General features: G+C 36.4%; 3 protein-coding genes across 3 annotated transcripts; 1 reads left to right on the forward strand and 2 right to left on the reverse strand.

Moving 5' to 3' along the window:
- Positions 1 to 2,282: 2,282 nt before the first annotated feature.
- letmd1 (LETM1 domain containing 1) lies at positions 2,283 to 9,394 on the reverse strand. Its single transcript, XM_020929552.2, has 9 exons — positions 9,266 to 9,394; positions 8,852 to 9,009; positions 8,286 to 8,401; positions 7,676 to 7,758; positions 6,610 to 6,796; positions 6,385 to 6,486; positions 5,907 to 6,059; positions 4,469 to 4,565; positions 2,283 to 4,384 (listed from the first exon to the last, which is right to left on the reverse strand). Exons 1-9 carry the CDS (start codon positions 9,379 to 9,381, stop codon positions 4,308 to 4,310), a joined length of 1,089 nt encoding a protein of 362 aa, XP_020785211.1. The 5' UTR covers positions 9,382 to 9,394; the 3' UTR covers positions 2,283 to 4,307.
- Positions 9,395 to 9,552: 158 nt separating this feature from the next.
- Positions 9,553 to 12,805, forward strand: zgc:56699 (uncharacterized protein LOC405758 homolog). The gene is made up of 7 exons (XM_055166213.1): positions 9,553 to 9,815; positions 10,239 to 10,340; positions 10,412 to 10,518; positions 10,751 to 10,877; positions 11,273 to 11,353; positions 11,455 to 11,512; positions 11,863 to 12,805. Exons 2-7 carry the CDS (start codon positions 10,259 to 10,261, stop codon positions 11,945 to 11,947), a joined length of 540 nt encoding a protein of 179 aa, XP_055022188.1. The 5' UTR covers positions 9,553 to 9,815; positions 10,239 to 10,258; the 3' UTR covers positions 11,948 to 12,805.
- A 4,886-nt stretch (positions 12,806 to 17,691) lies between these two features.
- On the reverse strand, positions 17,692 to 25,009 carry LOC110164632 (probable nuclear hormone receptor HR38). Its single transcript, XM_020929715.2, has 7 exons — positions 24,917 to 25,009; positions 22,925 to 23,712; positions 22,383 to 22,512; positions 21,552 to 21,715; positions 20,835 to 21,037; positions 20,164 to 20,342; positions 17,692 to 19,684 (listed from the first exon to the last, which is right to left on the reverse strand). The coding sequence occupies exons 2-7, from the start codon at positions 23,699 to 23,701 to the stop codon at positions 19,431 to 19,433; spliced, it is 1,707 nt and encodes a 568-aa protein (XP_020785374.1). The 5' UTR covers positions 23,702 to 23,712; positions 24,917 to 25,009; the 3' UTR covers positions 17,692 to 19,430.
- Positions 25,010 to 26,155: the final 1,146 nt, after the last annotated feature.

Here is a 26,155-nt window from a genome sequence, read left to right on the forward strand (position 1 = left end):
TTAAGATCAGGTTAAGGTTAGGATTAGGTTAATGGTAAGTTCGGCCTAAGGTTAGAGCTACAGTTAAGAGTTCAGGTGGGTTTAGGGGTTAGGGTTTAATTTAGGAGTTAAATCAAGGGGTAAGGTGTGTTCGTGGGTTACGGCATGTGCAGGGCTCAGCATGGTCAAGGTGCGGCGTGGCGTGGGCGTGGCGTAGGCTCGAGCGAGGGCCGATCATCGCCGCTTGCTTATTTTATTTTTGGTTGTAGTTAGAGTTTCCACCCCCTCATCCAGATTTTAGATCTGAACACGAGGGGTCCAACTCTGAAATGTATCTAATTAGTACAAAGGATGTAGGGAAAGAGGGGTTCCTCCCTCTCCACACCCTTCGGACTAATTAGCTGGAGTGGGCTGGGTCTACTCTTCTCAACTGGGGCAGCAGCAGCTGCAGAAGAATCTGGAGATGGCTCTAAAAGCGCGAGATAGCAGCGATGGCTTTTTCTTGTTGTGGACCTGGAGGTAAAAGTGAAGCAATTGTACAAGCTTATCCTCAAATGTATGGTCCTTTTCATCCAAGGCACTTTGTAGCATTGCGGTGTTCGAGCCATATAATTCCAGAAGAACTTTCCTTACACTATCAATTATTTGACTCATGTTCTTTTCAGTTTGCTTAACTTGATCGTCTGATAGCTCTATCTGCTCCCAAGCTTTTTGAGTTAAGCGAGTCAAGATGAATTTGTAAGTCTTATTCTCAGGACGTAATATCAGTTTGCCCTTAAACAGTGTTACCAACAAAGCCGTAATCAGGTACTGAGTGAATGACTGACTGTGTGACAAACAAGACTCTCGGGAGGAAGTCCCAAGAGAATACTGTTTTTGCTGGTTTTGTGGTGGAGTTTTCAGGACAATGGCTGGAGGGTCTGCAGGGACAAAAGAAGGAACAACCGCTTGGGGATGCATCATGGACTTCTCAAACAAGTCGTACTTTCGGCTGTTGAAAGACTTCGACGAGACTTGAGGTGCCATGGAGACGTGTGAAGCTGCAGAGTCTTTGAAAGGCAGGGAGACTTGGGAAACTACGGGAAGTTTCAAAACGGTAGATGTGGAGGACACCAGACCAAGTTGCTTTGCCTGGAATATTTCACAATAGTGCATTAAATTTATCTATTTAACTTTAACTTTTATTCTTTTCTACCAATCTGGCTTGTAAATGAGTCTGGTTGGTGCCACATGCTCATATCCATAGAGATAAATAAGCTTAAAGGTCCTGCATTATACAAAATTAACTCTTTAAGCCATGTGATAATGTTGTTACCTCCTGAAAAACGTACCTGGTGTTGTGTTTTGTTTCATTCACACATGTTTTAGTAATCCTTTATTATTAGCCTGTCTACATCTCCAGAGCTCAAAATAACTGCAGGGTTTGTGTGTCAAACATGTGTAAATGAAACAAAACATGACTCCAGGTATGAAACATTATAAAGGAGATCAGAAAAACAATTGGATATTTGTCGAGAAAAGCAGACTCCATCATAAGTTAAAAAAGTAGACCTTTAATGTAAAACATATTTAGAAATTAGACACTTAACATATTAATAACAAGATTTAATTTTTTTCTAATTTTGGGTTTGGTGTTTGCCTGCCTGCTGATGAGAGGCATTCGGAGTGGCTTGAAGTCATGTGATTTTAGTAGTGTACTGTTGTCCTAACTCAGAAAAGCAGACTCCATCATAAGTTAAAAAAGTAGACCTTTTAATGTAAAACATATTTAGAAATTAGACACTTAACTTATTATTACATATTAATATGTATAATGTATATATTTATTTCTATTTTTTTCCTATTTAACGTTTTCTTTTTTTTGACTTTTGACGCTGACCTTGGTGTTTGCCTGCTAGCTGCTGATGAAGAGGCATTCGGAGTGGCTATGAAGTCATGTGATGTTTTGAGTAGTGTGTACTGTTGTCCTAACTCAACGTTTAAATTCTAGTTTCGTAAAAGATCATTTCAATGTTCAAATCTCACCGTCACTTTGCACAAAAACATTTTCTTTTGCATTACCAATATTGTTACAAAAATGCTTCTAATTGGTCCTTTGAGAAGTTTCAAGTTCAAAGTATTTCAAGTTTCAAGTTCAAAGTTTCAAGTTCTGTATATTTGTGTAGGAGGAAAGATTCTTTTATGTTAGACACTTTATAAGGTTATTGGGTTGTGGTGGTTGCTTTACTATTTTATTAAAAATTGTTAAAGGAAAAAAATGTGGTTTTATTTGAGCACAAAAATCACTCAAAACACCAGAAAAATAAGTTTTCAATTTTATAATTTGGCACAGCAACAAAAATACATTCAAAAGAATAATTTCACAGAATATATACACCTGAATATGAAATGCATTGTACTTTATGGACAAAAGCACAAACCAAGCCACCAAGCCTTTGATCAAACAGACCCAGAAAATTAAATTAAATATTGTGTAAGTGCACAAGCAGGTAAATCGCAAACAATTTCAAGTAAACATCAAATAAAGTGCTTCTGCCTTTCTTTTTAGAGAGCTCCAACTGCTGTGTCGCACTTTAACCAAAGGATGGTCAGTATCTATTTAACATCTAGCAGAAGTCACTTAAGAACATGAATGTCATTGCAAATTGTGTAATTCTTTTACACAACATATTTAATCGAATCTAACCTCTAGTTTCTTAACCCAAAACCACTAAAATTCTTCTTTCACATGCTGTTCACGTTGCAGACAAGATACACAAGTAGGGGCAAGCAATATTAAGAAGAATAAATATATAAATTATTTTTAATACTGAAAAATAATGATTTAAATGTCTTAGTTAATGTTTAAGTATTGCACTTAAGGTGACTAAAATTAATCACACAAGTGCAAAAATATCACCTTTTGTTTCAATTATTATTTTTGATAATTTTTTCTTCCGGCTTTTTGATGGTTTTCTCATAGATTAATATATATTACAAGCCAGTTCCTTATTTTTGCTTCCTACATTTTGTATACATACAGAAGACATCACATATATGAAGTAGCATATGTGTAATTATGTAGTAAAAAAATATATAAAATATTTTTTCGACGGAGCAAAGGGTGGCTACTTTGGGTATTTGAATATATAATATGCTGCAGGTTATTTGATGCTTTCTGTGTGTATACAAAATGTAGAATGTAATAAAAATAAAGACAAAAAAACATTGAATGAGATAGGTTGCCCAAAGTTTTGACTGGTAGTATAGGAGACTAATTTCCAATAATTTTATCTTGAAGTCAATGCTTTTAGATACAAAGCAAGATAGCTATATTTAAAATATGATAATACATTTGAGGTAAAGGCATGTAACAATTCAGTGCATGTGGTAAACAAAGGAGGCATTTATGAGTCATGAATATATACGGTAAGTGAAATAACTGGAATGTGTCTGAGCAAATTTGCTTGTCTTATTTGAAATCTACAAGCATTTTTCAAGACGACTACCTTTTTTTTTTTTTTTTTTTATCTCTATGATAAGTAATGATACGTACATGTTCAAGATAGTGTGGCACAAGTAGCAAAAACAGTGAATAGCAAAAAGCAAAGATTCCATTAATTCAGAATATACCCAAAATCTATCAAGATTGTGACTTTAAGATGTTAACTAATTGAGTCAGGGTTCATTCAGTAGTCATTTTACGGTGTAGTATAGTTATAGTTATAGTTACAGTTACCGTACACTTATATTGACTTGGCTATGGCTGTTGAACAAAATGGCATATTTTTGCCAAAAATATCTGATTTATAACTTTTGAAGCCTATCTCAATATGTTGTGTTGTGAAATGCCACTTAACATTCAACTGTTACAATGTAAAAATCACCTGGTAATTACACAGAATGTTTTTGGATTCTACTTTACATACACCTTATGTACAGAGACACAAAAGGTTAAAGAAGACATATTAGGCACACATTTTGTTCATTGTAAACGGCAATCTTGCTTGCTTTTATAATAGAAACAGGTGCAATGACTTCTGTTAGACTAATTCTCTACTGCAAGTTACCATAGCAAGCAGGGACGTTTGTATAATGTATTTTTGTTTTTGAAAAAGTGCGGAGCCATGGGCAGGGATAGAACAGTGCTGAACAATACAGGACTACTCAAACATGCAAGAATCAATCTAAATACAACTCTAAATGAAGATAATGATCAATGAAAACCATTATAACATGGTTAAAAAATTTTGAAAGTTGTTTTGTGCATTTTATGTCTCCTTTAAGGTTTAGGACCTTTACACTGTTCAAGCTTAAATTCTTGGCTTATGCTGATAGTTTCCTTCCTGTCAGAGTAGTCTGGCCCCGTGTGAATAGTTGGCTGATAGAAAAACAATGTTGTGCAAAAGCAATGACACTTCTGACTCTGCAAAAAAACAAAAAAAAATAACAAGATAAAAAACATATTTTTTTTTCTCGTGTTATTGTACTAAACAGAACAGAAATTTACCTTTTAGAGTAGAGGAAACCTGAAGCCAATGGGACAACCATTCACGACACTGGTAAGCATTGAGGCTGTCAGAATTAAGCCCTCTTAAATAACAAGCCTGGGAACAAAGAAGAATCAAATTTATTTGCAATATCAATGTGTGACCTTGAAATATTAAGTTTAAATTTTGTATTTTGTTATTTATTTCAAGCATGCACAATAGTTAGTTATTTAGTTAATTAGTTATTTTAAACCTGCACATACAATTCACATGACAACATAACAATACAGGTGCAAATACAAACATTCATGGTTTGAAAAGGGGATAGATGAAGTAAACATTTCCAACCCCCCCCCACACTTCACAGAACAGCATTTCAATTATACATGTGCAATATACATGACAAGAAAAAAAAAACACACTCATCCAGACACCACACTGGCCCAGCACTCTGACCCTCCCCCTCCCTCCCCCTGACATCATGCTCTGTGCTCAGGACATCACTCACTCTCCTCCAGGTATTTTTTTCATTGTTTCTCTTTTAAATCATTTTTTAAACTAGAAGGTTCCTACACACCTTCAGTTCTTCTGATAATCCGTTCCACAGATTAACTGCACGCACTGAGATGCACATCGACTTAAAAGTAGTTCTAAATTTCATCTTTTTAATTAGCTGGAAGAGAGTTGATCAATGCCCTGAACATAATTTGAGCTGTTTTAAAGTTTACCAGATCATGAAGTTTTAAATCTGATGATTTTAAAAACAGTGGGTTTGTCAGATGCAGATAGAGGACCTTGTGAGCAATCCTGATGGCTCTTTTTTGCAGTGGAATTAAGGGCAGTAAATGAGGCTTAGTCTCATTTTCCCCACACTTCAACACAATAATTTGAATACGACATAACAAATGAATGATACAATAAAAGTAGTGCATTCTGGTTCAGTAAATGACTTGATCTTCTCATTACTCCCAACTTTTGTCCGCAAGTAATTTATAGAAGGTGTCCACGTTTTCTCATCTATTATAACTCTCAAAAATACATTCTGTTCAACTCTATCAATACATGTGTTAGCAATGGTTATTTGGACTGATATGTGACTTTTATGATTTCCAAATAACATAAGTTCAGTTGTTTTTTGTTTTTTTTGTTTTTGTTTTTTTAATTCAAAGATAATTTATATTTATCAAACAGTTTTTAAAAAAATCTATATATATATATTTTTTTTTAATATCCAAAAGAAAAATCAATAAACATTATTTACAGTACATGGCTGTAGACCTCTTCATTAATAAGATTGATAATTGACAACTGACTCACAATCTCAATTAAAATTTGATTAATTACACAGCCTTAACATAAAGTTTAATAGACACAACCAAACAACCCAACGATCATATTACAAATTCTAATCGACCTTTCTGACACATGGTTTAAAAAGCATTTTTTCAGTGTTCTCACCTGTCTGAGCTCAGTGTCACTGAGCTGGTGGGGGCCCAGGCGGCTCAGGGCACGGTCCAGGTACAGAAGCTCCAGAGCGTGACTGTACAGTCTCCGACCCACCATGAACACAGGCAGGTGAGGGGTGAGGAAGAGCAGCCGACTCAACTGTCTCTGCAAAACCACAAGTTGCATATTTTCTGATAACTTTTCTTATTGTTAGTGGATACCAGAGGATCATCAATTTGTGGTTTCATAGTCTACAAATTTCTAATTACATTTTCTGCATGCAGTCTATGGACAAAACAGATTGTTTGGTGATTAAGTCTGACCTTTGCAAATGCTCATGTTAAAATACAGAGCAACTGATAAGCACTGCTGTTTTGTGATTACACTATTAAATTACACTAACTCAAGATTCTGTACTTGTTTCGAGGCAAAAAATTTCCTTTTGGCTAAAAAGTGCAAACATCAGCCTGATAGGGACACTTCGACTAACCTTTTGTTCTGTGCGCATCCTTTTTATGCCCAGAGGAGGTCCAGAAAAAAGGCTACGGACAGCGAGGATTTCAGACACTTTGGGAGTGGATCCACTTTGCACCTGTAATTAAACCAAATACAATAGAAAAGTGAAGGCTTTAGATATATATGCATGTTGATATATATATATATTTTGAAATATATGCAGTTTTAGAATTCATCATTAGGTTAATCTTTCCCTTACTTTAGTATATAGGTCTTTAAGGCTCTTTTGTAAGGGTTTATCTTTCACTTTGCGGTTTGAGTGCTCCAGTCCTCTCAGTACAGAGGGATAGTGCTGCACTCTCATTGAATGATAAATGCCCCGAAATGTGACCTGCTGCTGTGGTGTCCAGAAATGAGGGATCAGTATCTGCCGCGGGAAAAAGTACCTGTTCAAGAAAAAATGAATAAATAAATAAATCATTACAACCGTAATGTCAGTTGTTACAGTTATTCTGGGTAAAAAAAAAACAAAACAGTACAAACCAAAAGAAAAATAATATCTCTCCAAAGATTGGATTTATGGAGAGATATGACCTTTTTTGAAATGGATGCAGTTAAGTTTTGCTTTTGATGTCAGAGCAAGGTGGGACTGGTATCAAAAAATTAATAATTTGTGATTTTCACAATTTTGGAGATCAGCAAAATTAGAATATCAAGTACATTGTCTGTATTTAAGAACTGTTTGCAAAAAGGGCAAAAAAACCCAACAAAAAAACAAAACAAAAAACTTGTAATGTTCAACCCCCCCCCCCCCCCCCCCACACACAGTATTGCCATTAATTTCGCGTTTGTCTTAATATTTTACTTTGCGCCATCTAGTGGTCAATCACAATGTGGAACAAAGTATAATAGAAAGTTCCGCCCGAACCTAATTAACTGCGCACCTTGCTGTCAACGCATTGCCGCGGACATGTGAATATCTCCGTATATAACGAAGGAAATTTGAAGCAAGATAAACGATTAGCCCCCTCGTGGATGTCAGCCCACGAGGTTTGTGTGCTTTATTATTATATTGTATTATATTGTAAGGTGCAGAATTGATTTTGATGTTTTATTTATTGTTTTCTTTGCTGCCAGTTCTCACGGGTTGTGAAGATTGAATAAACCCTGTTAAAAAACCTCGTGCTCATATTCATTCCTTGAGGGGTGCTACAGCCATGTTAATTTCCACTAATTCTGTCAGAAAAGTGGACAGATGTGTTTGAAACCCTTTAGGCCCTGCCTAAACATACTGTTAATTACATTTATTTAGATGGGAGACTTACATCAAGACGAAAACTAGATAATTTGCAAATGGAGGGATGGAGATCAACACCAGTGGAATAGATTTAATCAGATCTCTGCGAAACTGACAAAAGAAAAAAACATTTCAATGCACAATCATTTATGGTTAATAGTGAATAAATCACTACATTTACACATTACAGTGACATCATGCTGGAAAAATGCAAGAAAACGCAAGTAAAAAATAGATTTAAACTGCACATTTTCAGAAGCCTGTGATCAATATATGGTCCTGTTTAGTGGTTTGATTTTCAACAAAAAAACGAGACGTACAAAGTGTTACTAGCAACAGGTAAACAAATGAAGTACTGTTACGAAGGACTACCTTCAACTAACATAGAAATAACTAACTTTGCTAACATCCATGGACAGCCAAGCAATGTCAGATTTTAAAGTGAACTATTTTCACTTGATGGGATCACGGAACAGCTCGGATCAGCGTCTTCCACTGGTTTAAATAGAACTTATAAAGGTTCCATGGCAACAGTGTGGTTGGCTGCTTTTGTAGCTACTTGGCTCACAAGCTGAGCAGATTTTGAAACTTTTTGTTTTTTGAGCTCAGTTTTTAAAATCCAATTAATTGTGCCTTACCTGTCTGAGTTTTTCCATTTCTCTGTAAGGCAGGTCTTTGTACTGCAACCGCTCACTGTGGAGCTTTGATTTGATCCTCCTCACCTCATTTGCATCGCGAAAGAGTAACTTGAACCCTAAAACAAAGAAAAATAAATTAATTTTGTCTTTGTTTTTTAGATTTTCTTTTGAACCATTGCTGTTTCTGCTCTTTATCTTTGTTTTGTTAAATTGTTAATAATCTATAAACATTTAAATTACATTTAAAAAAGGTTTCTACGTCACAATAGAAAAAGCTAGGATTTTAACTTTTCATATTTTTTATTCAGCCTCATCTAATTCTATAGTACAAATATAACCATAGCCACTCCAAGTCTCTTCTATTGATGGCAATTCTGCTGTAAAAATTTTCTGATATTGTTCAATAAAACTTCAGAGCATTAAGACAGAAGAATTGTGAACTTTATTTATTTATTTATTTCATTTCATCTTAAACTGCATCTTAACTTTACACTTGTACCATTAATAACATTATGAAAGAAAAATAATATTGTGAGCACTATATAGAAGCATCTTGGGCCCATTACCTTCAACAAATGTGTGGTGGAGCTGATAAAAACGGGGGAACCGCCTTTTGAGGAATCCTTCGTACTTGGCGTTGGCAGAAATGAGCTTTGAAGAGACATACCGACCAAAACCTCGCCTTACTTTGGATGTGGAGTAACATTGTTTACCAAGAGGCAACCTAAAAATATACAAGAGGACAGAGGATGACCTTTAAACTGTGTGTTTTGCAGTTATTTTTAGATTTTTTATGGACATACACTGAGGTATGCAATATGTTTTAGTTGAAAATGTGCAATCGAAGTGATAATAAATATGATTTCAGATGTGTTTAGGCTGGGTTAAGATATGTAGCGAAAGTTAGCTCAAGGATATCAGTGAAAACAAGGGAACAAATGAATAAAACATAATATTAATTTCACAGATTTTAACATTACCTGGTCTGACGGGACACAAACGGTGAGTAAAGGCAGTTAGTTGTCTTGTTTATCCTGAACCCACAGATTCTGGCCAAAGACAGGTGAGCGCAGAGGCTAGAGCAGGACAGCGCCATGTTGAACTGAGCACTTCCGCGTTACCGTAATGTCACGGGTACAGAGCAAACAGATATGAATTTTACCGTAATACACACATCATATCAACTTTGTCAACAAGAAAATGTCACAGTATCTTTTTAAAACTGATAAGCTGGCAATCTGCTTTGAATAAGATCAAATACGGTGATCCTTCACTTATTTGTGCATAATGTAATTGGGTGCTCAATAAAAATAAAATAATAATAATAAAAAAACACTTTTAACAAAATAATAATAATATGACTTAAACAAATATGAATAATAATAACTTTTAGAACTCAAAATATTTTGGGTTGAATCGGCCATGGAACTCTATCACGTGGAGACCGATCTCGTGAGATTTAAGAGTAGCGTGGTTTAAAAAAAAAAAGTAAAAAAGCTTAGTCCGATCAGCTAACATTTCTCCAAAAGGGTTCGTACAAAATTCTTATTAAGTAGCTAATGCAGACAATCTCTTTCTAATGTATATGTTTTAACCAGAAAAATAAGTTTAAAGACAGTACTTTTAGGTTTTTATGCTAAATGCAACTTTCCTTATAGCAACTTTCATAGCAACCTTTGCTAACAATGGCTAAAATATTAGAGGGTACTTCAATGAACTTCTGCAATGTGTAAAAAGTTAGTTTGACAAGTAAATGCATGCATCTAAATGTGGTAAAGCTTTTTATAGTTAAATTACCACTTTTAAAATACATTTGAGCAGTTTATTTTCAACCAACTACCCTAGCCAAAGTTGTGTCGCAGTGCTACCTTCGGCATTGCACTTGACCGCAGTGTTTTAGCCAACCCATGATTTGCATTTAAACTATCTTTTATTTTTAATTTACCTTTCTAGTGGGTTAAATTAAAAACAAAATGAATACGATTACATTCGGGACCACCAGTGAACCACTTCGGATTGCTGCAGCTTGGAGAGACCAATCAGCAGAGGAATTTGGTAAAAAACATAATATAAATGAATGTCATATATTTTTAATTTGAAATGACTTATTTATTGTTGTTTTTCAGATGATAGGGGCAATATTGACCCAAATCGACTTCTACAATGCCCCTTTGATAAAAATCACCAAATTAGAGCCTGCCGTTTCCCTTACCACCTCATCAAGTGTCGCAAGGTTTGTACAGTTCCTTGGATAAACAATTTAGAGAAAATGTTAGAATTGCAGATTTTGTGACAGACATTGCAATCAATTTCTATTTAAAGTCTATCTGCATTTGCATGTACAGTGTAAATGGTCTTTAACATTAGAGATCCTAATATATAAAAAAGCATGTTTACATAGGTCCTAATGATTTTATACACTACACTTCAAGGCAATCATGGGGACAGAATATTTTCTTCTCTAGAATCACCCCAAACTGGCCAATGAGCTGAAGACCTGTCCATATAACGCCTATCATCTGGTCCCGAAGCATGAGCTGAACCACCACACAGAAACTTGTGAAAACCGGATAACTTTAGACACTGTGGATGGTGAGATGAGCTAAACTCTTATTTATAATGGGTTAGGCTTTTATTTAAGGTAAATCAAAGGATGCATAATTTGAGTGGTAGAAAAGCAACAGGGTCATATGTAATCTTGAATTTGCTTTAAATGAGCATTAAGAATAACTTGAGACTACTCAAGATTCAGTAAGGGAAAAAAATACTACAGCCACAGTAACAGGATGTAAAACTGACTTTAATTTCAAAATGCACTAAAGCAGCAATGATTACTGATGACTGACACCATAGGACACAGAACAGAAAGCTAAACCCAAACTTTGGAACAGTCTCTGTGGAAATGGACAGTTACAAGATGGTCTCAAATTCACCTTTGCTGGTGTAATAAAAACAGCTCTAATGAAATGAAGCTTTGTTGTTTGCAGATGCAGTTACAAACGGTAATCATTGGCAGGTTCCAGTCAGCACATGGGTGAATCCCAACCCTATGGAGGACTGGGATGCAGGTGGGATCTTCATTTTTTCACCTTTTCCGTGTGTTTTGTTTTGTTGTATTGTGCTTATGTTCAAATGTGATTGTGAAAAACACATGTTCTGTTCCCTGTAGAAGCTGAGGATCAAGTGGTTTGTTTTGTGTGGGGTGAAAACACTGCTGTGAATGCCAGGTAAGGGCTCTCCTCTGCACACATGCTTCTATATCGGATGACTCCCTTTGGTGATCTAATTGAAGGTGTGACATACTGGCAATGGAACTTTGGCTAGCACTGTTTCCTGTGTTAGGTCTTTGTGTGTAGTTTGCATGTTCTCCACATGTCTGGGTAGGTCTCCTCTGGGTGCTGTGGTTTCCAAAAACAAACTAAAACCGTGCACAATTATAGATAAAATATTGAAATCCTGTCCCATGGTCACTGTCAAAAGTATGGCTATTATACATTTTTACATTTGCTGTTATATTGTCATCTACGACCAGAATTATATGTAATCTCAGTCTTTTTCTTCTCTTCTAATTCTGTAGACGAGAAATGAGATCCACAAATAATCTTGGACCAAGTTGTAGAGTACCCGACACCCTGCCCTGGTCAAGCTTCAAGCTGGAGTAAACTGCAGTATGCATGCTTCACTAAGTCTTTGTAAAAGTAATCAGTGTTTGTCTGTTACATTTTATATCTTAGTACTGGATACATAACATTAATGGGACTGGAGTTTTTTTTTTTTATTGCATGCCTAACTCCACAAAACCATTATAGGTTGTTTCATGCATGTTTTATTAAAATCTACTGGTGGTGTCTTAAAATCTGGGACATTTCTACATACTAAGAGCAATCATTTTATGACCTGAAACAGGACAGTAGTTTATCTAGAGAGGGAGTCTAATTACTTGTGTGTAAATTAGCCATATCATACTAATGGGGAAACCATGTTTGAAGTTCACATGTTTTTGTTTTGAAGTCTAAGGGAGTTGACTGGGAGAATGTGTTGTCAGATGGACTTTGTTGTTCTATTGCATGACTGTTAGATGGCGCTGTTGTATTAGATTGGCAGCCTCATTTCTTTATAGAACTGAGTCAGCTTTTCAGTTTGTTTAATAGCCCTGTCCTCTCCCTTATATTAAAACATTATTTGATTTGGCAGTTCCAGTTGCAGTTCTTGTCTTAAATTTGAGCTAATGTTGTGGTTTGGTTCTATAGGAGTTTGGATGACCTCTTCATCCACCTCATATAAAATCAGGCTGAATATGTAATATATTAGTACCTGTTATTGCTACTTTGCCGCTGATGTCACCAACATTCCCTGGGGGTGTGATGCTAAGTGTAACTCTCAGGCTTTATTAGACTGTACTCTTTATTTTAACATAATCTAACCAGAAAGAACTGACTTGGCTAGAACTGGAGAGCTGATTTGTGCTGTTTAATAAGCTCCTGTCAAATAACATTAAAGTCATAAGCTAGCTAGCATTAGCCAACAGTCTCACTCACTTTTTTAATAAAAATTAAACACCTAAACAGCACCATAAACGTCTTCATATTGTATTGATCACAGGCTCCGTAAATCTTATTGACAGTGTTTGCTGATCTGTGCATTGTGTCACCATGGTAACTGATGAACACTCCTTCATAGAAATACATGTATAACACCCCCAGTGTGATGTCACTGTAAAGTATATTAGTAATTTGTATTCCAGCCTGTTTCTGCATTATGACAGATGCATGATTTCTCAGTGGAAAAAAATCTCACTTTTATAATTCATGTATCAGTGACACATTCCCTCAGTAACTCTGTAGGATGGGGGCCAGGGGCCTGATTGACTGCAGGTCAGGACAGCCCAAACAGGAACAGGTGGTCTTTCCCCACCATCCCTGATTCTCCCTGTGTATGTATGGGGGTTATGTAACAGTGTTGCCCTCTGGAGGCATTGAGGTGTGATCCCATTAAAGCGGCAGAGCGTCTGGAGCACGTCTATGGGGTTTGTCGCCTCGAAGTGAAACCAAAGCCTTCCTCTTGTTTACTCTGGCTCTACATGACTGCACAATGACACGCGCACTTGCCCTTGAACCAGAGCTGGGTACAAGTAACATTTAATTTGAGTAGCCTAACAATTTAACAAGTTGTATTTCTGTGAGTATTTTTGCATACATTAGGTTAGTGTAGTGTTTTTAAAACTGTTGCAGCTCCTTCAAATGGTAATTGGACAGGTATTCAGGAGGCCTATGTCTTTGCCTTATTTAAAGTGTCCACATTTGGTCCTCTTTTTAAAAATTTCATGTTTAGAATTACAGTGGAAATAATGTAGTTCACATTTAGACCTGGTTTAGCTCTAGATTAGACCTGGAATAGATCCAGTTTTTTCAGTTCTGATACAGATTTCAATACTAGGCTATAGCTTCTGCCGATATCAGCCAGAGATTGAAAGCATTTATTTCCTTTAAACAAAAATAATATAAGAAAAAACTGACCTAGGTATGTTATGTAGTTGGAATTTATCTATCAGGTAACTACCGAACAGGTTTGTATTAATAAATGCTCAAAAATTATGAGACTTTCTGGGCTGACTATGTCTTACTTAAATAGTCTTACTATTTACTGGTCTTAATTTGACTTATTAACAAGATGTTTAGCCACTCAGCTTTGCTATTTAAAACTTATGTTATTGGAAGGACAGTAAATAAATAGTAAATAATGCACAAAATGTATTTTCAAAGGACCACAATGACTGGTGCAAGAAACACAAATGGTCAAATAATTTCATTGTCAACATAAAGCTTTTGTTGCTTACTCAGTGACTTACTCAAAGTAACCAAAACGTTTACAAGAGTACTGTTACTTCAATAAAAGTATTATCCAAGTAAGAGTAAAAGTATGCTTCTAGAATTTTTTAAAGTTACTGAAATAATTTAACTGAGTACTACCACCTCTGCTTAAGTGCACCTGTAATATTATTCTACATCAGTTGAACTGCTACTTCTGCAAATGATGTTCTGGCTTGTCTGTGAATGGAAAATCTTCAGTCAGCAACATATCGACATCAGCCTACCTCGTCCACTTTATGGAGTAACCGGAGTAATGGTGACTTTATCCTGTTCCCTGTTGCATAAGTCCAAAATATCTAGTCATCTTGTACCTATTAATATCTGTTTTAAGGTTATTACATGAGTTTATGATTCTAATTCATGTTCTTTTCTTAGTCAACTTTTGGTCGGTGTCAGGTTTGTACTCAGATGCCCATCAAAAAATGTCATAGATATTAATTGGATTTTTGTTGATGTTGGCTTTGTGTTATTGAGTGTTTGTACTTCTTTATTTAAAAGTGCATTGTGTAACTTTTCTGGTGGGGGTTGGCTACCTGAGAAGTCTTCACTGAGATAATATTTCTTTGCTTGCATGAAGATAAAAGTCTGTTACCATACTGTTAAAGATTCTAGGCAACATAATAATATTTTTGTAGAGACAAATATGGGTTGCGGACCTTAAACCAGAAAAGTTACACAGTGGACCTTTAGAGAGGTTATTGCTTTGCTTAGAATGTTCCTTGCTATAGCATTAATAATTTCTCCATGGAGAAAAGCAAATAGGTCTGTTCTGTTTTTTGTTTGTTTGTTTTGCAATAAAAACACCTGTATTTGAATAAGTGCAAGATACAGTATGTTTAATGCCATACTGTGTAAAACTCCAGACAAAGTTCACATCTCCATGGTGACAGGCTAATGATGTACCCATGAGCTTTAACCATAACCCTCGCCGATTAGATTTTATTGACATTTTACAAACAAAACTTTGATGGAGCAGCCATACCTAAAAATAGTACCTTTAATAAAAATGACATTCTCACATTTATTTATTTATTTGTTTGAAAAGGGACAATGCACATTAATCAACATCAAAACAATGTAAATGTGCTCGAGTTAGCTGATAAGAGCTAATTTGCACCAGTAGTCCCTTTGCCAGATGTCAAAAAGGCATCCTAAAAGAAAATACATTTAAAAGTTACACATCAAAAATTACACAAATGTACAATAAGATTACAAAAATACAATAAAAGTTTTAATGTTCACATATTTGCGTTATTAAAAGCCACTTTTTAGCATTCTTTTTAAAAGCAGAGAATGAGGGAGATGTTCTGACGGCTTCAGGCACAGAGTTCCACTGATGGGATGCTCTGACGGAGAAAACAGACTGACCAAATACAGTTTTTCTATGAGGAATAATGCAGTCTTCCCTCACTGCTCCTCTGGTCACTCTGCCCTCACTAGATCTGAAATTTACAAAGTCATTCAGCGAAGTCATATCTATAACAAAGTCAGCGAAGTCATAACTATAACAAATACTGATCAAAACTGAGATATTATGAGGGTTTTTCATAATTAAAAAGATACAATATTTACTTTGTTAATCACTATGGTAACAGTCCTAATGTTTCATCAGTATGAAAAACCCTTGGATAGTATTTAATGGAAGAGAAGCTCAGAATACCCAGGAATTAAACCCTTGACCTTGCTGCAATGTGGCAGAAGCACTCATGACAATGCCACCGAACTGTCCAGCTTTTAGCATTGTAAACCAATGCAGAGACTGGAGGTGTTCTTTTTTTTAATGGAAACAGCTTTTCTAATATGTTATGTATTGATACTTTGCATCTGATCTCATCAACATTTCCTGGGGGTGTGAAGCTTACTGAAAGCACTACTCTGTTAGAAGCATTGTTACCCAAGTTAAAAGTTAATATGATCTTTATTTTAACACAAAGCTGACTTGGTTAAAACTACAAGAGATAAGATGATGTGTGCACTTAAACAAAACTTTCACACATAAAATTATAATCACAAGCTAGCTAGCATTAGCCAATAATTTTTCAGTTAGGCACTCAGTTATGACCAGATTAATTTTAAAAAAGGCATTATTTTGTCAAATTGTTTAAACTGCCCGAATAATGCCTTCCTTGTACACAAATTGTTCCTGTACAAACATGTATGAATAATATGAAACACAACTCCAGCTATGTTTGTGAAGAGGAAACAACATATAGATAGCATGGATCAGACCTGATATACTTTCCAGGGTGGGCCAGTATCGGTGTCAGTGCATTCACAGTTTGCTAGTTCATAGTTCTGCTGACTGTGTTGTGCTTTAGAGTAGTACTAAGTGCTGTTACATGATATTTAGCAGTAGTAGTGTAACATACAGATATGCATTAGTCTAGTCCATGTGTACATTTGGTACAGTGCCATACGATGGACTAGTGGCGATTTGAGAGGTGCAGGGAATTCAAGAAGCTAAAAGGAGCCTGGGACATAACTTGGAGGAGGTGAACGAGGAATATTTTTTTACAGTATTTTGTAACTTATGCCAAAAATAGATTCTTGACTCAGGATTTGTGTCTGCAACTACAGTGAGGTGCACTACTGTTTGAGACGGATAGGCAAATAAAAGTTACCACATATAGTTTTCAAAAAGGTATTACAATCAAATGAATTTGGACTGCCAATTCATACACCTGAATCTAGAGGACACATGCAAGTGTTTCCTATTCTCAGAATATGGACAGGCCATGTCTCATGTGAAATCTCAGAACCTCCAAAATTCACTCACTGAGCTGCAGAGGCTGCACTAGCACTGATTGGCTGCAGGAGCTGGGATTTAAGTAGTGACCATTCAGATGAGAGAGAGGTTTAATCCAACTCAACATTGAAACTGGCAATGCAAATGAGGCGTTTGTGAGGCTTATGTGAGGCTTATTCTGCTTTGTGACTGGAAAATCATCTTAGGTCAACACACATCACAACAAAATGTTCACACAAAAGCGTTTGCTTTTCTTACGTTGTCCTCTCTTTATACACCATTCTGGCTGTCAGTAATGTTATTTGATTATTACTTGTGGCATACAAAACAGGGTTACTGTTTTGTATGTTTGTACTGTCCCCTGTGTTTGACATTCATTCATGGTAACTTCACTTGGTATTGATAAAAAAAAAAAAAATCATGTCTAAAGTTTTTGTAATTAATCAGTCCTACAATTATTATCAGTAAAAGCTTTGATTTTGATTTGAATATGGAATATCTGAATGTTGACTAGTTACCATGGTGACACAATGGACACAATATCAAATACTGCCAAAAGGTTTTTAGAAACTCAAAAAAAAAAAAAAGGGAGAGGGACTTTAATTAGTTAATAGTTCTGTTAATTAGTTAATAGCACAAATCAGTTCACCTGTTGTAATTCAGTCAGTTCGCTCTGGTCAAAATAATTAAGCTCAGCATGCTTACTGTTAGCATCACCACCTCAGGGAATGTTGATGACTGCAATGTTACATACTGTCATGACTGCAATGTTACATACTGCCTCTTTAAATCAAGTGTGATTAAACGTTTATTTTCAGTTAAAAATGTAGAAACATTTACATTGTGCAAAAACATTAATAAACATATTCACAAACGCATCAGTGAATCCACCTGATATGAGTCAATTAGCTGCTCATTTCATGATACAGTAAAACAAAAGGACGCAGTTCATACTAGGCCTGTTGCAGTAATTACAAGATTACATTTTAGGGGTCATGGCAAAAGGAGAAATTCAATTTGTCAACTGGACAAAAGTTTATTTGGTCGAATAAATTTCGCAGCTCATCCAAGCTGCTTCTTCAGTTCTGGTCAAAAGGCTGGTGGACACTTCCTTATATCTGCCTACTCTATGGAGTTGTAAATAGGCGCTAGATGGTGTCTGAGTCCTACATTTCTGTTTAAAGATGGATTATCTTTCCTAACAAAAATAGCCTCTTTAATTCCCCTCTCAAACCAGTTCTTTTCTCTGGCTAAGATCTGTACCTCACTAGTTGGAGATGAACAGCAGAGTGAGGTCCACTGCTGCTCTCTCGTCTGTGTTGGTACATCCTCTTGTGAAGTGGCTGTTTAGTTTCTCCAATGTAGTGCTCACTGTAGTCTTCATCAGTCAAATTGAATTTCTCCTTTTGCCATGGATTCTACCTGGACGACTGAGAGATTTTACACATTTTTAGGGGTCAACATCTGAGTTATAGAGTCACTTATTTTAATGGTCCTACATTACACAAAAAGACTCTTGGGAGCTTTAAGTCATATTATAATGTTGTTATTTCATCAAAAATATACTTGGAGTTATGGTTTGTTTCATTCACATGTTTGAATAACCCTATCATTAATCTATCTACATCTCCTAAACTCAAAATGTTGAGCTGTTCCAAATTCTGATGTCATGAAGCGGTAGTTTTCAAGTTATAGCTACCTTTTTGTTTAGTAGAAGTAAAAGTGTAAATGAAACAAAACACAACTACAGGTATGTTTGTGACAAAGAAACAACAATATTACCTTACAGATATGAAAACAGTGTAATATGGGCCCTTTAAGAAGCATCTACCGTTTTATACTACTGTACTACAACTATTTTCCCATGACAGGCCAAGTTCATACATTTTACCACCATACAGTAAACACACAGAGCACCATCAGGGCGGGGTCAGGGAAAGGTCAGGGGAAGGTAACGGTGGTTCAAGCCCCCTACAGTCAGAAGGCCTAGGTCGTGCCTTTGCATCAGAAAAGCTGTTGTTTTGAGGCATTCATGTGTTACTGGACAAATCTCCACAGGCTGCTTCAGTACATTCACAGTGTCCACGACATATCAGTCATGTTTTACTGTTTTACAGTATTCTCCAGTTCATTTGGTTGAAAAGGTTCAGTCTTTATGTGTTCGATTTGTCCTTTGTTCTTTATTTTTATCGTCTCTTAAAGCAACATTTTAACTTTCAGGAGTTTGCGCGTCATCTGCATCATTCCAACCATAAAACCATACTTTGGCACATTCTCCATGAAGATAGGTGAGTTTTATGCCACACTGTTGAATATTGTAGCCAAAGCAATGACATTTCCATGGAGACAAGCACGAGGAGGCTTTCCTTCAGTCTAAGTAAGAGTCAGGGTTGTGGAGATGCAAGCCCATTCAGAATAAGGATGCATGTTTTTCTATGTTTTCAGTGCAATAAGAACATTAAAAAGTATGAAAAAAACATGCTTTTATTCAAGTCTATTTCTTGGCTTAAAAAGTTACACAGTGGGGCTTTAAAAAGGAAGTGTGTCCATGAAGATTTTCTCGATGATCGGAGGAGGAGGGACCAGATCTTCAAGTTTGAGGTAAAAGATTCGCTGAAGTCCCTGAGTACAGAGAGTCCTGAGCTCGGGCAGTTTCCCTAGCAACCGTGACAGGTGTCCAGGAGGCAGGGAAAGTCCACAGGTAGAGAGGTGATCTTTGAGGCAACTGATCAACTGGTTCTGTAAGTCCTCCATTCGCTTTGAGTCCCTCAACCCAAGTCGATCTGCAGAGAAAAAAATAATTTAAAAATTATTTAGGGCTGTAAGCTGAATTCACACTCTTCTTGCAAAATATACACTTAAGCATGTTGTACCTGATTTTTACTGTCTTAAAATGTGAAAAACAGAAATAGTTCATTTTAAACCATTTGCAGTGGTCCAAAGTCATTCCTCATTTTCCATGCATTCTGAACATCCTTATTATCCACTGCACTGAGTCTATAAGCACTTTTTACAACTTTCAGAGTAACTGGCATGCTAAGGCTGCACTTCCTGAATCTTGGACAGTAAAATGCTTTATAATTTAAAGCAGACAGTACATAGCAGTCTCATGTTGACCTTAAGAGCTACTTATACAATATATCTGTACTGGGTATGACACATTTTGCTCAAATATATGGAAAAATTGGGTATATGGCCTTTAATTACAAATAAACTGTTTTTATAACATGGAGCCTGGATAAGCTGAATCTAATGATCTTACCAGTGATGAGGACGAGGGCTGCAAGACAGGAGAAAGAAGAGACATCCAGCTTCATACGATTAAGACTTTGGGAAAATTCAAGGATAGATTCGATCCAGTCTCCAAACGCTGCAACACACTGCGTTTTATGAAGCACCAGTCCATTGCAGAACACCAACTTCCCCAAGTCTGGGTTTGACCTGAAAGAGACAAACTTCAGTCATTCTTCCCTCATCATACAAAAACTGTATGTCCTGTGCTCTTACTGCTTACTTAAAAGGTATTACAATCACAACTGAACCTGGGTTACCAGTAGCCAGTGCTTTTTTAGGTTTAAACTAACTGGATTTCAGTGTTGAAACTGACAACCCAAAATGAGAGACTAATGTGAGGCTCATTCTGCTTTCTGACTGGATAATTATCCAAAAACCAAAACACCAAATTACAGCATGACCAATTTTGGCATCATGTCCAATGTTTTTTGTAATTAAGAGTAAATCAGCTTTTGAATTGTTTTCTGCAAGAACTATATTTGATTTGAACATGTTTACCTCATATCTACGGACACAGATAGGTCATGTTTATGAAATGTCGTGATTTTGAATTGTTTTAATGCAGTATACAATGTGCTATGAATAAAATGGATAGATAGGTTGTCTCTATTTGTCTCTCCTTGTAAAATCTTCACTCACCGAAAGGCTAGGCGCAGGATGAAGAGCTCTACGAAGGCGGACTCCAGGAGCAGCTCTTGGTCTTCCGGGCAGAACTCAGTGAATCCCGGGATTCTTTGAGCCCAGGTTTGAATCGCCTCCAGAGATGAGCTTAGGAGGGTGTAGAACTGCTGCACATGTTTGGCCTCTGCTTTGGTAGGGGGCGCTGTGTCGCTGTCATCATACTGAAGAGAATAAGACAGTTTACACATATGTCTCATGGATATAACCTTTAGTTATTTCAAGTGCATATGTCAGGTTAGACTAATAATTTCACAAAAATATTGTTAACATAATTAGATTTGACTAAAAAGCATATATAATTTTATTTCCTGGTTGGACACAGGCAGCAAATCTCACATACTTAGAGGTAATTAACTGTTACCTAGCAATACCTTACACCTTTATTTTGTTAAATGAAAAACACCTCTCTTGCGCATAAATTGTCCCTGCATTTTGGATGGAATTTTCTGTGTTGATGACATACGTAGACATATTCTCTTTTAGAGCTCACCACAACTTCCTGTATTTTTGTAGCCGACTTTTCTTCTCAACTTTCTTTTCCACAAGGTGACACTTAATTGACGTAAAGCTATGGGACATATTTACCATAGGTACTATCGATAGATCCATGGTACTATCCCACTAAACCAAGTCATAAGTAGAAAAACCTAAACCTCTTTTTGTATTTGTATATACCTTGGAATGGTCCAGTTTTCCGATGCTGGGGTTAGAGTCAATGTGTGCTCTGACGAGTGACGCGATCATGTTCACGGGAGAGGGAGCCACAGGGGGGTCCGGGACCACTTTAGGCTTTGAAGGAAGCCGACCTCTGCGACCTTTTAAACTGTCTGTCCTCACCACTGCAAAACATAAAATTATGATTATTATTACCTATTCAAACTGCTTAATCAAAGTTAAGCATAAGTTATCTTTACACGCACACCAAAATCTGATCAGTATTTGATTTCTGGAGTTAAAAGACTAATGAAGAACAGAGGCTGTGGTTTCATGTACACTCTAAATCTGTTTATTAGCAGATTTTTTTTTGTTATAAAATTATTTAAATATCAATATTTCTTTCTGATCATGGTCCTTCTGATCACTCACATCAGATTGTGTGGTTTGCATGTTATTTACATGATTTTAAATGTCCAGAAATCATATTATAATCAGATTTTGATGTGCATGTAAACATAGCCATTTAGCCACTTGATGTAAAGTTATTTCTTTCCAATTGTTAACACCTGGCTTTGATAAGGAGAATGTATGCAAAATAGAGGCTAAATACATGGCAAAGATGAAAGAGAAAATGTTAAAGATTGAAAGAGTTATTTTAAAGTTAATTGCAGTTCATCTTCCAAATATAAAAGTTACTCTAAAAGACAATTATTTAACTGACCCATGCCACCAGGTGTGTTTGCTAATTTTATTTCTCTTGCGCGTATTACCACACACCACAGATCAGATCTAAATACTGGGTTTTAGATTACTTCTGTTATCTGATTTTTACGCAGTACATCAACTTACCTTCTTTAACCATCCCCACAGTGAGGCACTTCTGAAAGCGACAGAATTGGCAGCGGTTTCTCCTCCTCTTGTCCACGGGGCAGTCCTTATTGGCCAAACACACGTATTTGGAGTTTTTCTGTACGGTCCTCTGTGGGGTTAAACATAGGTTAGCTATGGTAGAATGTACAAGCAGAGTGTAAGCCTATGGGTTTCAGAATGATGAAAAATTAGGACCACTGCCATACCGATTAACAATTTAAAACAGAATAAGTGGTTATTATAAAGTTAGTTGGTATAAAAAAGAGAATGCAGAGGAGTAGAGGAGATAGTGTAAAAAAGTAGGAAAAAGTAAGACTATTACCATAGCAACAGACAAGTAAAAACTTTTCTTTTGAATGGCTTTCGAGGTATGTGCTTTCCTGTCATTTATTATATGTGATTATGTAAATTTTACATTTTTCTTGAACTTGAAATAAAAATGAATCAGTGAATCAATCAAAAGTCCTAAAAAATGTGCCTCTAACAGAAAACTGAAGCCAAAGCAATCTGAAGTTATTTACCTTGAAAAAACCTTTGCATCCTTCACAGGTGCGTACTCCATAATGTTGACAGGAAGCATTGTCTCCACAAACTGCACACGAACCTTCATTTGGGTTTTTCACTTTGGGAGAGGAGCTTTCTTCTTGTTGTTCGGTACCATCCAAGTTACAGTGCTCCATTGCCATAGCAGGATATGTCATAGAAACACCGTGAGGATGGGGTAAACAAAACGCCTCACGATCTTGAATATTGTGATGGGATTGTCCGAAATTTGGGGAAAACTGCTCTATTGACTCCGGAGTGAAAGAGAAAAATGAAGGTGTGTGCGATGTTGCAGTGTCTTCTACCCCCCAGTATCCCGGAGTGGGTGAGTATGGGTCAAATGCTGAATCCCAAAACGAGACCGACTGGGTTAAATAACCTGGCGTAGAAGGGGTCGAAGTGGAGGCAGGGCTACTGTAATAGTCAGAACCAACTGGAGACATTGCTTCTTTGGGATAACCCACAGGAACACCAGGGTAGCATCCAAAAACCTTAAGATCCTCTAGTTTAAATGGGGTATCGCTGACTGATGGGGCATTTAGAGGGGCAGGGGCAGAACTGGTGGTGAACTGGCATGAGTAGGTCTCAAAGTCAGGTTGCATCAAGGAGCTGATAGCAGGTAAACACGGAGAGGAGATGGGGTCTTGGGGGCTGCACGTGTCTGGTGAAATCCGAGACATAAATTCTGAAGGCTCTAGACTGAACATGTTGTGGTCGTAAGGCGATGAGACAAGCCGAGGGTAAACACAAGTCATAGCTCCAAAAGCTGCAAGAGAGAAAGAAAGACAACATATTAGAGTTGTTAAACGTATCAAAAATCTGACACTAATCAATACAAAAACTAGTATAGAAACTAAATGCTCATTTAAACAGGTATCGATACTAAAAAAGACACAGAACAGAAATTAATCTTTTCTGAATAGCTTTGGAATGATCTTGAGTTGTATCAGAACAAGTATAAGACTACAGACCCCCCATGGACCACTATGGAACCTACCTGGACCACTGAGGGATTACACACATATAAGGTCAGTACTGCAATTTAATGATGAAAATGACATTCTATTGTCTAAATAAAGTGTTGTTATCATTGCAGTATCTACAACATATAGTTAAAGCTGCACTATGTAACTTTTTAGATTCTGAGTCTGCCACCTATTTCTATGTAAAGCAAGGTATTACTAGTTTATTTGTAGGGCATAATTTGTACAAGTTCCACAAAATTGTACTTTACAGAATGACAATGGCATTAAAGTCACAATACAAACAAATAAATACATAAATAATCATGATAAACATATCATATAACTTTACATAATAGATTTGCCACAATTTGCCACTTATGGCATTAAACATACTATCTCCATTTAGACAGGCCATGCTTCAGTCATGCATCAAAAGTGAAAACTGTTTCACTTTTCAACTTTTCTTAAGTTATCAAAACAACAATGTGTGAAAATCATATTACCAAAATTACATCGCAAAATAAATTGTTACTACTAGACAGTATACCAGTTAAGAAGCATTAACTTTAAACTTGCAGGCAGCAAAAATGACATGGCAACATTTTATTTATTTTTTTTTTAGAAAGTTGCAACTTCAAGGATAAAGCATTGAACACTGCAACAACGTGTGGTTACAATTTGGAGAACTTGCAGCATTGTTTTAAATGTTGAACTAAGTAAAACAATAGCATAGAACTAACCAGTAAGTCGTATTATTAGCTGGCATGGCATAGACCTATGATTGTCCTCCTGTAATACAGATGTTATATGAGTCTCTAGCAAATACCAAAACTGCAACTTTTGTCCCCAAATTTTTCACGTGGACTTGCCTATCCATTACTGTGTCCTGCTGTCTACTTGTTATGATAACATTACCGCACAAAACATACATTTAACAAGCCTGTCTTTAATGATCATATACTTATGATTAACCTACAAATCGTACATAAAATATATATTTCTTACCTGATGAATTGGTAAAGTTATGGTAACCTGTTCAACAACCGATCATCTCCTGTTACGACTCTCCAGCTGAGTGCCGGTCTCACCTCTCCAAACTCATTTATAGTATGTTTTTGACTGTACCCATGACGCGGACACGTTTCCATACAAGGCAACTCGGTAGGCGGGGAGATTTCCACGCTTCGGCCAATCACAACTCGTCTTGTGTAGAACAGCCGCGCAATGACGCACGCCGGGATTCCGTTGACGCGCGTGAAGCGAAGAACCACAGTATTGTCTGCCCTCTCATTCACTCACCCGCCTCACACGATGATACGGCTGGTTGTAGTTTGGGCAGAAGTGACACCAGTTTAAAACCTACTCATTGCTTTTGAATAGAAATTGAGAAGAACAAAAAATAGCCAATATCGCAAGGTTCCACTGAGATGACATAAGGATAATGAGATTGGGGCAAGTAAAGTTAAACTGGCAATTTCTGCATCTTTATGCAAACAGTTGCAACCCTCATGCACATTTGCAATTACAATGTTGTTATATATAAGCACTGCAGTAAAAAAAAGAATGCAAATTGTGCTCTCTCGTTCGAATAAATTAGTAGTAGCCGAGTAGTAGTAGTAGCATTAGTAGTGGTAGTAGCAGCAGTAGTAGTAGTAGTAGTAGTAGTAGTAGTAGTAGTAGTAGTAGTAGTAGTAGTAGTAGTAATAGTAGTAGTAATGTGAGACCTTGAACGTTGGAACTAGTATAAATAAAAAGAATAGCATTATACACTAACATTAACAAATAACATGAGCCTGCAGGGCTGCAGGCTCGTTATGTGGCATCTAAAAGCCAGGCAAGCCCATGTAATCACAATGTAGAATCTGAGAAGAACTGATAAGCGTTATGAGCTTTTTAAAGAGAAACAACTGGGTTACTCTTACAGATAAAATGGAAAGATGCATGGATATTATCAATAAAGGAAGTAGCCAGAGGAAAATAGATAAAAAATAACATGTTTGGTAAATGTGAAATTGCATGAAATAAAAGATAACTTATTACAGAGAATTCCATCTAAATACAAGTGTAATAATTAAATATGTCACTTGGGGCTATAGTGACCTTAGATTGCATAGATTGAATTAGTGACACTGTTGCTGACCTAAATAGCATTTTACACCTGAGAGCTATATTATTTCACAAATATTTTATGTATATGAATAGCAAAATCTTTATATTAGATTTTTGTATTTCTCAAAATTTGAG

This window comes from Boleophthalmus pectinirostris, unplaced genomic scaffold (assembly GCF_026225935.1).
Source record: "Boleophthalmus pectinirostris isolate CB_2022bp ecotype Guang Dong unplaced genomic scaffold, ASM2622593v1 HiC_scaffold_8, whole genome shotgun sequence".
NCBI classification, from domain to species: domain Eukaryota; kingdom Metazoa; phylum Chordata; class Actinopteri; order Gobiiformes; family Gobiidae; genus Boleophthalmus; species Boleophthalmus pectinirostris.

What these genes read in the sequence shown, in the direction of transcription:
- zgc:56699 (XM_055166213.1), top strand. Translation starts at nt 10,259, where the DNA reads ATGAATACGATTACATTCGGGACCACCAGTGAACCACTTCGGATTGCT. An exon ending in ACCTCATCAAGTGTCGCAAG is followed by an intron (nt 10,519 to 10,750) that starts GTTTGTACAGTT and finishes TTTCTTCTCTAG; the next exon opens with AATCACCCCAAACTGGCCAA. An exon ending in AACTTTAGACACTGTGGATG is followed by an intron (nt 10,878 to 11,272) that starts GTGAGATGAGCT and finishes TGTTGTTTGCAG; the next exon opens with ATGCAGTTACAAACGGTAAT.
- LOC110164632 (XM_020929715.2), bottom strand. Translation starts at nt 23,701, where the DNA reads ATGACTTGTGTTTACCCTCGGCTTGTCTCATCGCCTTACGACCACAAC. An exon ending in GATGCAAAGGTTTTTTCAAG is followed by an intron (nt 22,513 to 22,924) that starts GTAAATAACTTC and finishes TTAACCCCACAG; the next exon opens with AGGACCGTACAGAAAAACTC. An exon ending in AGCCCTCGTCCTCATCACTG is followed by an intron (nt 19,685 to 20,163) that starts GTAAGATCATTA and finishes TTTTCTCTGCAG; the next exon opens with ATCGACTTGGGTTGAGGGAC.
- letmd1 (XM_020929552.2), bottom strand. Translation starts at nt 9,381, where the DNA reads ATGGCGCTGTCCTGCTCTAGCCTCTGCGCTCACCTGTCTTTGGCCAGA. An exon ending in TTTGTGTCCCGTCAGACCAG is followed by an intron (nt 9,010 to 9,265) that starts GTAATGTTAAAA and finishes GTATATTTTTAG; the next exon opens with GTTGCCTCTTGGTAAACAAT. An exon ending in TATCTAGTTTTCGTCTTGAT is followed by an intron (nt 6,797 to 7,675) that starts GTAAGTCTCCCA and finishes TTTCTTGAACAG; the next exon opens with GTACTTTTTCCCGCGGCAGA.